Here is a 14,857-nt window from a genome sequence, read left to right on the forward strand (position 1 = left end):
GATGGGATTTCACCATGTTGTCCAGGCTGCTCTCAACCATGCCCGGCCAAAAAAAGCTATTTTTCTACTCTGGTTGACTAGCAAAGGAAGCCATAAGATAGCTCCTGTGTACCAAAGACACCAAAAAAAATGGTCCAGAAAAATTGTTAGTGGTAAAGTCTGACTGTACTTGCTTGTCATATAGTATGAAGTGTTAGAGATTAATGGCTGGGCGCAGTGGCTCACATCTGTAATCCCAGCACTTTGGGAGGCAGAGGTGGGTGGATCACTTGAGGTCAGAAAAGACCGCCTGACCAATATGGTGAAACCCTGTATCTACTAAAAATACAAAAATTAACCCACTGTGGTGGCACACGCCTGTAATCCCAGCTACTTGAGAGGCTGAGGCAGGAGAATCACTTTAACCTGGGAGGCAGAGGTTGCAGTGAGCTGAGATGATGCCATTGTACTCCAGCCTGGGCAACAGAACGAGACTCTGTCTCAAAAAAAAAAAAAAAGGGTAGAGATTAGCACATGAACTCAGTCTACACATCTGGCTTTATATACAGGGCAGAGGTTGGTGACCTTCAATGTAGTAGAAACACAGTAACCTTGGGAAGATTTTGGTCATTCAGGCTAGTCTCTCTCTTTCTGGATTTATCTCCTACCGTGATCAAATCTGTCTGATTTAGTGGTCATTTGTTCATTCAATGCAGGAATCATGTGGATCAAGACAGAGAACTTGTAGGACAGTTAAATCTCCAGCTGGCCAGTAGCCTAGGCTCTAATGTGGCACACTGTATTCAGAATGGAGCATCACTTGCAACTCTAAAATTTATCTACTTGCCCCGGGAGACCTAATTGAGCTCCTCCTGATATCCCTTGGAAATTATTAGTAACACTAAGAATTCTTGGCCAGGTGCAGTGGCTCACGCTTATAATCCCAGCACTTTGGGAGACCAAGGCAAGAGGGATCGCTTGAGGCCAGAGGTTCAAGACCAGCCTGTGCAACATGGTAAGACCTTTGTCTCTATTAAACAAAAACAAAGAATTCTCTGCCAACAATTTATGTGGCTGGGTTTGCGCCCTTTCCCAAACAGTCTAAGTAGAATCTACGTATGTCCTACCATAAGAGAGGGGCATGAGAAACATTCCACAGGAGGCTATTTCCAATGCCACCTGCTGGGCAGCAGTCTGATTTAGGTAGTTCTGGGGACAGTGAGACATCCTGCACAATAATCACTAACACAGGCATGTTGAGTTTTGCTGGCATCATATAAAACACAGGTTTTTAAAGAACATATTCCTGGCTGGGCACAGTGGTTCATGCTTGTAATCCCAGCACTTTGGGAGGCCAAGGTGGGAGGAGTGCTTGAGCTCAGGAGCTTGGGACTAGCCCGGGCAACATGGCAAAACCCCATTTCTAACAAAAAATACAAAAATTAGCCAGGTGTGGTGGTGTGTGCCTGTAATCCCAGCTACTCAGGATGTTGAGGTGGGAGGATAGCTTGAGCCTGGGAGACAGAGGTTGCAGTGAGCTGAGGATGTGCTACTGCACTCCAGCTTGAACAGAGCCAGACTCTGTCTCAAAAAAAAAAAGAACGTATTCCTGTTCTCTAAGCAAATAAATGTTAAATATGCACACATAGTAACAGTTTCTAAAAATAGGAAAAATTATAGAATAAAAGTATTATAGTCATGTTTAACAATGTAGTAGATCCGGCCGGGTGCGGTGGCTCACGCCTGTAATCCCAGCACTTTGGGAGGCCGAGACGGGCGGATCACAAGGTCAGGAGATCGAGACCATGGTGAAACCCCGTCTCTACTAAAAATACAAAAAATTAGCCGGGCGCGGTGGCGGGCGCCTGTAGTCCCAGCTACTCAGGAGGCTGAGGCAGGAGAATGGCGTGAACCCGGGAGGCGGAGCTTGCAGTGAGCCGAGATCGCGCCACTGCACTCCAGCCTGGGCGACAGAGCGAGACTCCGTCTCAAAAAAAAAAAAAAAAAAAAAAAAAAAAAAAAAAAAAAAAGTAGTAGATCCTTATAATTATTCAAAGATAGATTATGGCAAACAACAGGAAATTCATTTTTTAAAAAAAATTATAATTACTACAGATCAATGAAAACACCTATATGTTAAAAGGACTTATTTTTGGTCTGCATTGTAACTGATAAGTACCATCTTATATCCATCACATTTTGGAAACACCCCTTTTTCCTTTTAGTCATCAGATCCACAGCCTGCCAACAACTGGCTCTGAGCTCAGGATTCTGTCAGTGTTCTGTGCAAATCTGAGCTCTCCAGTTGAATATCTGTGAGTTTAAAAGTGAGAAAATAACCCTAGTAGCCAAACTGTCAGAATATAGTATAAAAGAACAAAATATCATTCAGTAAAAACTTGAAATTATCAAACAAGTGGAAAATAAAGCAGCATTTGTTTGATTCAATCAGCAACAAGTTTAGAGACTGCCAATGTCTCGAGAAATCTGGAAAAAAAAAAAAAAAAGCAAAATTTATCTCTGAAACTTTAAAAATGATTTGTGCATTTCTGAAGTAGGGTTTTTGACCCTGAGCAATGCTAAGGTTACTTGCCATAGAGAAGATAGTGACAGGGTGTGGGAGTTCAGTCAGGGTGGTGGGAAAAATTGTAGAGGAAAATTATAATAGATAGTTATAGAAAATATTATATAAGGACAATTATATATTAATATAAGAAAAATTATATAATAGTTATAGGAAATAAACACAAACCTTCTTGGAAGGCCAGGCAGTTTGCACAGCTTCAGTGACAGATATGGCTGAAGGCAGCCTCTTTACCTTCAGTTGATAGCCAAAAAGCTAGTAACAAGGGAATGTGGGGAAGTTTATCTAAATAGCTTGTATATACATGTGGTCCTAAGATCAACCTTTGATCAACAGCAGGTGCATAATTGCTCTCTACTATCGGCAATCTTAATTACCATCTAATAGTGTTTACTTGAAACCTTTGCCATTTAATCTGTACTAAATAAATGTGAACTTTGCCAGCTTATGAGGCAATGCTTCAGACTCAGAGCAGAGCCCCTTAGCCGGACTGACAGGCCAAGTATCTCAGTCAGTGTACATCTTGATCCATCACTAGGTCAGGGTCTGTGGGTTGGACCCCCGCAACAAGCCAGCCAGGAGGAAATGTGGCTATTTGGTAACTGCTTAGAATGAGATGATTGGATATTATTTATGTTTTATACTGTTGTATTATTTCTTGAATATTTTAACCACAATTTAAAGTTCTCTGTAACTTCTTTACCCCCAGTTGCACGCTGTAAGTTAATGTTACATGCATTTTAATTTCCTAACTACCCCTCTAAGGTATTTTCAAGATTAAGGAAGCTAACTTCTTAATAGCAACTTAACTGTAAGGATTGTCTTACCATCAGAGAAGAGATGCTCTCTTTCAACAAAGAGCTGTAAAAGCTTCCCCAGCTCATATGGGGTCTTACACTGCTGTAGCATAAGCTTCAAAAGGAAACACACCTGATCCTCCAGCCACATAGCAGGGATGACAGGGTGGACCTTTGTGGCTGCTGTGTTAAGCTATAAAAGAAAAAGAGAGGCTTAGGGAAAGGAGTTTCATGAGAATAGCAAATCAAAACCTCCAAATCTGGGAACCTCTAAGAAAGCTAAAATTCCCTCAAAAGCTATTGCCTGTCATAAAGTAGGGGTGCTTACTCAGTTCCTTTCCAAATGGCAGGAACTGGTAATGGGGCTCAGAGGACTGGCAAAAACAAGCCCTCTTCAGCAGCTTTGCACATTGTCTCTCTGTGGAAAGTTCTGGTATAGAGCTGCATGTGTGAAAAAGATGGGCAAGAGTCTTAAAAACTGAATGCTAACTAGAGTTAATGTAAAATATTCCTACTTAGTGATTGTCAACTTAATAGCCCTCTGAGTTGCTGTGAAATTAATCAGACGTCTCACTTAGCAGCCTCTTTATTTTTATTTTATTTTATTTTTCTGAGACGGAGTCTTGCTCTGCTGCCCAGGCTGGAGTATAGTGGTGCAATCTTGGCTCACTGTAACCTCTGCCTCCTGGGTTCAAGTGATTCTCCTGCCTCAGCCTTCTGAGTAGCTGGGATTACAGGTGCACGCCACCACACTCGGCTAATTTTTTTGTATTTTTAATAGAGACAGGGTTTCACCATGTTGGTCAGGCTGGTCTCGAACTCCTGACCTGATGATCCGCCTGCCATGGCCTCCCAAAGTGCTGGGATTACAGGCATGAGCCACCATGCCTGGCCTAGCAGCTTCTTTAAAGAGGGATGTAGGCCTGCCCTTGAATCCAGAGGATTTTAAATTCACATTATAAAAACTGCTCAGAAAGACTTGCCTAACATTACTTTGCTAGTTCTACCATTACTTTGCTAGTTCTACCATTTTGCTTGTAGTTTATTCTTGTTGGAGAATGGTCTCAGTTAAGAAGCTTGGATTTACATCATTTCAACTGAATGCTAAAAATATTAATAGGAAGATGAATTCAAGTGACAGGCTGCATTTCTACAAGTAGGTGTGGCAAAAAATATCTTCTAGGATGCTGCAGGAAAAGGCTGATTTCAGAGGAGTGGTGCTTTCTTACCTGCTGCAGCAGCTGCGCTTGTTTTTCTTTCCTTTGTGTTGGTAGAGAACAGGGTCTCACTATGTTGTCCAGGCTGGTCAAACTCCTGGCCTCAAGCCATTCTCCCGCCTCTGCCTCCCTAAGTGCTGGGATTACAGGTATGATGACTGTGCTCGACAGATGCTTCTTTTGTGACTTCATTCCTGATTTTTACTTTGGCTCTTGCTTCATATGATTTTTGGAAGACTAATATTTAGTTCTCAGTCACTATAGTTTTGTAGTTCACTCTAGACTTCATACAACATAACCCCCAAAAATACTGGGCATTTTGGTGGAATAGAAACTTAACTGCTGGGTTTCAAAAAATGTATATATTCATAGGCACCAAAAGCTTGTAATTCAGGACCTCTGTGCCTAGTGCTGAGTTAGGCCCTAGTCTTGGCTGAATACTTTCTGTATACTTCTGAATACACTATAAAAGTCACTCTGAAGGTAAGTTTAATATGCAGGGCTTTTTGGCTGTGATGTAAGTTTTAGAAGACAATATTCCCTTCAATGGAATTCTCAAGACTGCCAAGATCTTAAATTAAGGAATGGTTTATAAAATCATATGTCACATTACTGCTATCTTCTTACTCCTACCTGGAATGAATTTCCTTCTCTACTCTCTCTCCTATGCCCTATGTGGTCCTCCCTGTACATTTCTCATTCCCCTCTCTTAAATTCCAATAGGACTTACCTACTGGTAAGTACAAAGATCATTTTGCTTTTGCAGCATCTCCCTTAATGCAAAGTGTTTAAGGGAATTATGAGAAAGAACACTGGTAGTCAGCTCACTAAATTGCTACTATTTCTGCTTAGACACTGTTCCTGAATGTTTTCTATAACCATTCTGACTGGATTTTGATGTTTAGAAGCACAAAAGTTATATAATACTTCTATTCTTTTTTAAAAAGTATTTCTCTTCTTGATTCTTTATCCTCCTGAGTGTCCTTGTTAAAATTAGCTGAGATTAGGGCATTAGTCCTTAGTCTTTATTTAATTACTTGTATACTTAACTCTGTGGTTCTAAGAAAAGGAACTATTGTGAGCAGATGATGGAACTAGTTAAGCTGGTCAGGCAAGAATAAGAAGATACCTGGGAGGTATCCAACGAGCCATAGGAAGAAACAGACTAAGGAAATTAATGTGCCTATTTTCTGTAGTTTCAGAATCCTAGGCATATTCAAATAACTGATTTGGTATTTTCAAATATGTAACTTTCAAATCTTTATTACAGTGAAGACCAATGTGGCCGGACATGGTGGTTCATGTCTGTAATCCCAACACTTCGAGGCGGGAGTACTGCTTAAGGCAAGGAGTTCCAAACCAGCCTGGGCAACAAAGCAAGACTTCTTCCCTATAAAAACAATATTAAAAATGATTGGGTGCAGTGGCTCATGCCTATAATCCCAGCACTTCAGGAGGCTGAGGCAGGTGGATTACTTGAGGTCAGGAGTTCGAGACCAGCCTGACCAACATGGTGAAACCCCATCTCTACTAAAAACAAAAAATATTAGCTGGGTGTGGTGGTGGGCACCTGTAATCCCAGCTACTCAGGAGGCTGAGGCAGGAGAATCGCTTGAACCTGGCAGACGGATGTTATAGTGAGCCAAGATCGTGCCACTGCACTCCAGCCTGGGTGACAGAGCCAGACAGTGTCTCAAAAAAGAAAAAAAAAAAAAAGATTAAAAATTAGCCATGCTACTTGGGAGGCTGAGGCAGGAGGATCTCTTGAGCCTAGGAGTTCGAGGCTGCAGTGAGCTGTGATCATAGTGGTGTGCCTGAGTAACCGAGTGAGACCAAGTCTTTAAACAAAAATAAAAAAGGCCATGCATGCCAACCAAGTTCAGATCAGTGAGAAAGAGCACCATAATTCCAACTTACTATTTCAAGGCTCTCCTGAAACTCCAGAAGTTTAGCTTCAGCTTCTTTATAATTCTTGAAGAACATACATAGTTCATACATCTCCATCACCAACAGTAATGGGGAATCCTTTGATAAAGAGATCAAAAAAAATTACAAAATTTTGAACTCAATATTTTTTCAATGAATAATGCCAAATAAGAGAATGTTAAAAATGCTATTAATAAGGCAGGGCATGGTGGCTCATGCCTGTAATGCCAGCACTTTGGGAGGCTGAGGCAGCGGGATCACCTGAGGCCAGAAGTTCGAGACCACTTTGGCCAACATGATGAAACCCCATCTCTACTTAAAACATAAAAAAGTAGCCAGGCACAGTGATACTCCAGAGGCTGAGGCATGAGAATCACTTGAACCTGGGAGGTGGAGGTTGCAATGAGCCAAGACTGTGCCCCTGCATTCCATCCTAGGTGACAGAGTGAGACTCTGTCTCAATAAATAAATAAATAAATAGAATTAGCCAAGTGTGGTGGCATGTGCCTATAGTCCCAGCTACAAGTGAGGGAGGATCACTTGAGACCTGGAGGTCGAAGCTGTAGCTATGATCACATCACTGCACTCCAGCCTGGGCAACAGAGCAAGACTCTGCCTCAAAAAAAAAAAAAAAAAAAAAAAGGCTATTAGCAATAGCTTCACAGATTAAATCACGTACGTTAGAAAGAAAGTTAAATATATTTTCCTTTTGGAAAAATGATACTCAGGCCAGTTACACCTTCTCAACAATCCATGCTGTCTATTCTTTTTGAGACGGAGTTTCATTCTTGTTACCCAGGCTGGAGTGCAACAGCGCGATCTCAGCTCACCACAACCTCCACCTCCCAGGTTCAAGCCATGCCTCAGCCTCCAGAGCAGCTGGGATTACAGGCATGTGCCGCCACGCCCAGCTAATTTTGTATTTTTAGTAGAGACGGGGTTTCTCCATGTTGCTCAGGCTGGTCTCCAACTCCGGACCTCAGGTGATCCACCCACCTCCACCTCTGTCTATTCTCTGTCTATTCTTCCTGCCCGTGTGCCCACTGCACACTGCACACGGGCAGGAAGCATTCCACCAGATGGTGCTATGACACCTTTATTTTTTTTTAAATTTATTATTTTTTTGAGACACAGCCCCATTCTGTCACCCAGGCTGGAGTGCAGTGGCATGATCACAGCTCACTCACTACAGCCTTGACCTCAGGTGATCCTCCCACCTCAGCTTCTAGAGTAGGTGGGACTAGAGGTGCGTGCCACCATGCCAGGATAATTTTTGTATTTTTTGTAGAGATGGGGTTTGCCGTGTTATCCAGCCTGATCTTGAACTCTTGGACTCAACTGATCCATCCACCTAGGCCTCCCAAAGTGCTGGCATTACAGGTGTGTGCCAGCATGCCCAGGCATAACATTTTAAACACACATACCTGGATAATCAGCTGTACTGACCCACCTTACCTATTGTTGCCTGTGGCACTGATTCATACATTTTATTGTTGTCAGTGGGAGTCACTCAGTCAGACAGGAGCGACTTAGATCCTCCTATCTGTAGGAGTGTGAATTAGAAAGTATGGCTCTGAACTGTAAATACACCACTTACTAAAGTATTTTGAGACCTTGGGTAGGTTACTTAAGTTTTGTGAGCCTTGATTTATTAGTCTGTAAAATGAGGGCAACATCACTTCATAATACCTTTTTTTTTTGAGACATGGTCTTGCTCTGTCACCCAGGCTGGAGTGCAGTGGCACGATCTTGGCTCACTGCAACTTCCACCTCGCGGGTTCAAGTGATTCTCGTGCCTCGGCCTCCCAAGTAGCTGGGTTTACAGGTGCATCACACCACGCCCGGATTTTTTTTTTTTTTTTTTTTGTATTTTTAGTAGAGACGGGGTTTTGCTATGTTGGCCGGGCTGGTCTCAAATTTCTGGCCTCAAATGATCCGCCTCCCTTGGCCTCCCAAAGTGCTGGGATTACAGGTGTGAGCCACTGTGTCTGGCCCATAATATCTAATATTATTTTCACATAGGATTATTGTGAAAACTCACTAAAATAATGTATAAAAAGTACCCTGAGGCTGGGCACAGTGGCACACACCTGTAATCCCAGCACTGTGGGAGGCCGAGGTGGGTGGATCACGAGGTCAGGAGATCGAGAACAGCCTGGCCAACGTGGTGAAACCCCATCTCTACTAAAAATACAAAAAATTAGCCGGGCATGGTGGCACGTGCCTGTAGTCTCAGCTACTTGGGAGGCTGAGGCAGGAGAACTGCTTGAACCCGGGAGGCATAGGTTGCAGTGAGCCGAGATCATGCCACTGCACTCTAGCCTGGGCGACAGAGTGAGATTCTGTCTCCAAAAAAAAAAAAAAAAAAAAAAAAAAAAAAAAAAAAAAAAAAAAATCCTGGGTCAGGTGTGGTGACTGATGCTTGTAATCCCAGTGCTTTGGGAAGATGAGGTAGGAGGATCGCTTGAGTCCAGGAGTTTGAGACCAGCCTGGTCAACATGGTGAAACTCTGTCTTAACTAAAAATACAAAAGAAAAAAACAAAAACAAACAAACAAACAAAAACCCAGGCATGGTGGCTGTGCCTGTGGTCCTAGCCACCTGGGAGGCTGAGTTGGGAAGATCACCTAAGCCTTGGAGGTTGAGGCTGGAGTGAGCCTTATCATGACAATGAACTACAACCTGGGTGACAGAGTAGGACCCTGTCTCAGAGAATGAAATGACATGACATCATGACATGACATAACATGACATAACATAAAATAAAATAAATAAAATAAAATATGACTTTGCTAAGGTAATTTTTTTTTTTTTTGAGATGGAGTCTTGCTCTGTCACCTAGGCTGGAGTGCAGTAGCACGATCTCAGCTCACTGCAACCTCTACCTCCCAGGTTCAAGCAATTATCCTCCCTCAGCCTCCCGAGTAGTTGGGATTACAGGCCCATGCCACCATGCCCGGCTAAGTTTTGTATTTTTAGTAGAGACAGGGTTTCACCATTTTGGACAGGCTGGTCTCAAACTCCTGACCTCAAGTGATCCGCCCACCTCAGCCTCCCAAAGTTCTGGGATTACAGGCGTGAGCCACCGTGCCCGGCCAGTAAATGGTACTTCTAATATCATCATCATCATCTGCTGTTGGCTAAAAAAAATGCAAGGATGGAAATAAGAAAAAGCCAAGAGGAGATATGCTGAAGTAACCCCTGAAGCCCTGGAAAGAAGTGAAGCAACGATCACTACCTTAAAGAAAAGTTGGAAACCTCTGATGAGAGTTTTGCTCTTCTGTCTTGTTAATAATGTTCTCCAGATGACTGAAAGATCCTCAAGGTTCCAGGTATGGTCCTCTATCGAGTCCTGAATGTATCCCATTGCTTCAGTTGCAACACTGTCCTCCACAGAAGTGATGATCCAAACACAGAGACAAGAAATGGCACTGGCACCCTGCCACGGGATAAATAAAATAACAACTAGGCCTGGATTACCTGGCAAATGTTCAAATGCTACAGATGGGTATTTCCTGTTTAGAATAAGTCACCCAACTTAATTAGTTAAAATGGCTTGAAAAGCCTTCAAACATGAAACAAACTAATGAGCAACCAAGGGACCATTCTAAACTGTCCTGCAGAGTGTTGCAGGTCAAAAGACCAAGAAGCAGACAGAAGGCGGAATATGTGAAAGTCAGGGAAGTACGAATCATAAGAGAGTAGGATTGCCCTCCACTGATCTGCTGATTAAAGAACTGTCTGGAATGTCCCTTTTCCCTGCTAAAGAAGGCACCAAAGAAACAGTGGTGGTTAGTCCACCAAAGCGTCTTTCTCTGTGACTGCCAACCAGGAACCAAGGTTCTGACTACTTGAGTTCACTGAATGTTAAGGCACAAGCAAGTACACTAAATGGCCCAGTGCCTAAGCTAGAGAAGCCCAAAAAGTTGCAGTGAAGTTGGAAACACATGCTGGAACCTCACTGTCATCATCATCCCACTTCTGATTATCAGCCTTTCCTGTCCCTCATCACTTATTTTATTGTTCTCTGGGTACTTAATTTAGGCTTCTTATGATCCTCACCTGGAGACATGAGGCCAGAACACTGAGGATAGGCGCCTGTTGTTTCACTGCTTCAACCAGAAGCCAGTGCCAGGAGTCTGGCTCCTCTGAGCATTGGAGCAGAATTTCAAATAAATCGGTCATCACTTCTTTGCTTCCCTGAAGTTCCTGGGAGGACTTATTGCAGACTTGACTGATGTCCATTTTGGAGGTGGGCACTAAGGGCAAGTTCTCAAAAGCCAGCCGTAAGTGGTCTTGAACGACTGGGCTGAAGTACTGGATAAGGGATTTCACCTAGAAGGCATATCAGATGATTAAACAGAAACCCAACTTTCAGTTTCAACTGGAGCTGAAAATGTTAGAGGAAAGTATAGACAAAATTATGCTTTCTCACCCTGAACTAAGTCAGAGTGACTACTATATAATTTTACAAAGTTGTATGGTGCTTTTGAGTGAATTTCCATATTCAATCTGAAGTCACAAAAGCTTTTCAGCTCTTCAGTACTAATGACTAGTGCCTTGTCTGATGCCAACCCACTGAAATCTCAGGAAAAATAATAGTATCACATGAAACAGAAGCCCATGGATCCAGTACGTATCCCGGATGTCAAGAAAAAAAAAAAAAGGCCTATGTCTACACAACAGAAAGAATGCTATATTCTGAGAAGTGTTCCTATTTCCTTTTGAGTGACTGCTAACAATTAGTGGCTTACCTCTGCTGGGTGGTAGTTGTGGAGTTGGCTGTGAATAATGAACTGCAGCCAATCATTTGCTTTGGCACATTCTCTAAGGTAAGATATGCTTAGTTTCATATCGTGTAGCCTGCAGAACTGTACCACTAATGCCCACTGGCTGCTAGATTCACTGGATAACCTATAATTAGAATTAGAGGTGGGGGTGGTCAAGAAAAAACAAAAAACTCATTAAAATATAGCTTTAGTCTGAACTGGAAAATGAGTAAAAATGATATAAATTAAAGCACAGTATATTCTCCAATAAATACTAAATATTTATTAGGCTAATTTGAAAAGTAGATTTTTTCATTCTTTTTTTTTTTTGAGACAGAGTTTCGCTCTTGTTGCCTAGGCTGGAGTGCAATGGTGCGATCTCAGCTCACTGCAACATCTGCCTGCTGGGTTCAAGCAGTTCTCCTGTCTCAGCCTCCCGAGTAGCTGCGTTTACAGGCAGGCACCACCACGCCCAGCTAATTTTGTATTTTTAGTAGAGATGGGGTTTCTCCATGTTGGTCAGGCTGGTCTTCAACTCCCAACCTCAGGTGATCCGCCCGCCTCGGATTCCTGAAGTGCTGGGATTACAGGTGTGAACCACTGTGCCCGACCGAAAAAAGTAGATTCCTTCACCCATAAGGCAGAATAGCTACCTTATCATACTGGCACAATTCATTCCTTCCCCAAGTCATCAATCAAATACCTATTTATACTGGCTGTGTAGCATCCTTAGGAGAACTGAGGAAGTTGTCAGTCAAGAAACTTTCTGAGCACTTAATTCTCTTGCTCTATTCATTTTAGAGTACTCAGAGGCCTGGTGGGTACCAGGGCCTCCTCACCAGAGGGAGGGTACACGTTCCTGCTACAAGCAGGATTCTGCCAAGAACAGAATCAGTGATAGGATGTACAGAAAAAGGGTGCATTCTCAGGGTCTGGAGTGGTTAGGTCAGCCCCAGCGGGGCAGCATTGAGAAAAACAGGCATGAAGTGTAAGGACATGCTTTTACGTACAGTCGCTTCAGCTTCCATTATCAACTGACATGATACAAAGAAAAAATTAAGGACATTACTTAAAGTCAAATTTTAGAAGACCCATCCCACATCATCCTCTTCTTCTCCTTCATTTTTTTCCAATCCTCTAAGACATCTGAACCCACATCTTCTGGCATTTCAACATGTACCATTTAAAAGACTTCTCTGACTAGCAGGGCAGTGGAGGAGACAAAGCTGCTCTCCGTCTCTTGGTAAGTCCATCTCTAAAGAGAGAATTGCTGTCTTCACCTTCTTTTCACTGATGGCAAGATGCAATTAAAATCATTATTCATTTACTGAGCATCTGCTATATGCTAGATAAAGAAGAAGAAAAGGTCTAGGGGGATTTAGTAGAAACACCAGAGTTGTTCAAAGAAAAACTAGGCAAACACAGGTTGACACAATAAGCTTGTTAGAAAAGAGGCTGAGACTGCAACTCACAAACCTCTTTATTTCCTGTTGCTGAATGCTGTTCCATGTACCTTCTTCTAAGAGAACAAGCAATTCTTCTGTGGTTGCCTTTTCACCATCAGCTAGTTTAGATAGTTTTTCGGCTGTAACAAATAAAAACAACAAAATACGGTCAAGAGAAAAAGTCAAAACCTGAGTAATTCTGTTTGAATAGTGTGGCTCAGGGCCATTTCAGAACCCAATTAAAGTGCCCAAGAAAGTGAGATAAAGAACACATACTCTGCAGGAAAAGGATAAAATCAAGAAGATAACCATTTTCTCCCCAAGCACTCACAAATCAATGCCTTAGACCTAGTCATACCTTCTCTAAACAAAGCAGGCCAAATAAAAAAAGGTGCTGTACCTACAGACTCTCTGATAAAGCTGTACTGTGCATCTTCATTTCTGCACTTGTATCTCAAAATGATATTGGCCACTTTCATATCAACTCTGAGTTTCAGGCTGTCAAGGCCAAGCAATTCTAAGAAACAAACACATGCAGCTCCTACTGAAGGTATGTGGAAGAAGGAGAGCCCTATGACATAGGCTTCATTGCCTACTTGCTGGATCCTGAAAAAGAAAGGAATCAAAATCACATCAGCACATGAAAATTATTTCTTACCAGGAAAAGCAAATGGAATTAAATCAGTGACACATGGAGTGCCAGCCATGTGATTTCTGGCCTCCTCTCCCTTCCCTTTTGCCCCTTGCACGTACCCGTTTAGGTTCCTGGTAGCTTTTCAGTTGTCTTTTGGCACAAGAGCCCCCCATTCCCTTAAGTTGACTTTCTAAAACACTTAAGTCATAGTCTAAATTATTCTTGCTTCCAACTTCATCCAGAAGACAGGAAGTACAACTTCTGAAAGACTGCCAACTTGTGATTTTATCAATTATAAGTATGTATACAAACTACGAAGAATATCAATGCCACATAAATTTAAGTTTGACATCATAAAGCACATTTTTAAAAACTCAGGCCTTTTATAGGAATAGAAAATTTGAGACAGACATAATAAATTATTATTATTTATTATTATTATTTTTGAGATGGAGTCTCATTCTGTTGCCCAGACTGGAGTGCAGTGGCGTGATCTCGGCTCACTTCAACCTCCGCCTCCCAGGTTCAAGCGATTCTCCTGCCTCAGTCTCCCGAGTAGGTGGGACTACAGGCGCCCACCACCATGCCTGGCTAAGTTTTGTATTTTTAGTAGAGATGGGGTTTCACCATATTGGCCAGGCTGGTCTCAAACTCCTGACCTTGTGATCTGTCCACCTCAGCCTCCCAAAGTGCTGGGATTACAGGTGTGAGCCACCATGCTCAGCCCACACAAGACATTATTAACTATGTTTTTAACATGTGGAATGGGATGCTGAGGGATATCTTTCATTTTCACCTTTCTAAACTACTTGAATACTTTACCATAAAAAAGGTATTACTTTGTTAATGATAAAACAAACCAATAAAGTAAATCTATATTTAGCTGTTCGTTCTAGTAAATGCTCCTCTCAATTCTGTGCTTTATAAAAATGAATTAAATGAATTATTAAAGACATTAAATATAGAATTCACATCTCATCATATAATTCCTTTTTTAAAGTTCTGGGATACATGTGCAGAACATGCAGGTTACATAGGTATACATGTGCCATGGCAGTTTGCTGCACCTATCAACCCGTCATCTAGGTTTTAATCCCCGCATGCATTAGGTATTTGTCCTAATGCTCTCCCTCCCTTAGAATTCCCTCTCTAACTGCTAATACCTGACAAGCTCCTGTATGATTTTAAATCTGATTATTTTTCAAAATATATTTATCTTTTTTCCAGTTAACAAAAATCACACACACTGAATGCCAGAAACTTGGGACACACAGGGAAGCACAAATGAAAACAATAATCACCATCCAAATGTAATCACTGTTAAATGTCGTATGTTTCCAGTATGTTTTTCAATATATGTGTAAAATGTGACAGATATGCCCTTTTTTAGAATACAAATTATAATTTATTTTACTTTTTTTTTTAGTGGCAGAGTCTCACTGTCACCCAGGCTAAAGTGCAGTGGCGTGACCATAGCTCACTGCCTACTTGAACTCCTGGGCTCAGG

At 42.0% G+C, this 14,857-nt stretch overlaps 1 protein-coding gene across 6 annotated transcripts in view; it reads right to left on the bottom strand.

Annotated features, from left to right (window-relative positions):
- SPG11 (SPG11 vesicle trafficking associated, spatacsin) overlaps window positions 1-14,857 on the bottom strand; it is a 104,018-nt gene that overhangs the window by 24,275 nt on the left and 64,886 nt on the right. For all 6 annotated transcript variants that reach the window (XR_750348.2, XR_750347.2, XM_010385230.2 and 3 more), the window contains exons 22-28: window positions 13,117-13,322; window positions 12,748-12,856; window positions 11,257-11,416; window positions 10,565-10,837; window positions 9,741-9,941; window positions 6,495-6,602; window positions 3,391-3,553 (exon numbers count right to left, since the gene is read on the bottom strand). Coding sequence is in view for 4 of the 6 variants with exons in the window: in XM_010385230.2 (XP_010383532.2) it covers window positions 3,391-3,553; window positions 6,495-6,602; window positions 9,741-9,941; window positions 10,565-10,837; window positions 11,257-11,416; window positions 12,748-12,856; window positions 13,117-13,322 (1,220 nt within the window). In the remaining 2 variants the exon portion in view is untranslated. The remainder of the gene's footprint in view (window positions 1-3,390; window positions 3,554-6,494; window positions 6,603-9,740; window positions 9,942-10,564; window positions 10,838-11,256; window positions 11,417-12,747; window positions 12,857-13,116; window positions 13,323-14,857) is intronic.

This window comes from Rhinopithecus roxellana, chromosome 5, assembly GCF_007565055.1.
Source record: "Rhinopithecus roxellana isolate Shanxi Qingling chromosome 5, ASM756505v1, whole genome shotgun sequence".
Lineage (NCBI taxonomy): Eukaryota > Metazoa > Chordata > Mammalia > Primates > Cercopithecidae > Rhinopithecus > Rhinopithecus roxellana.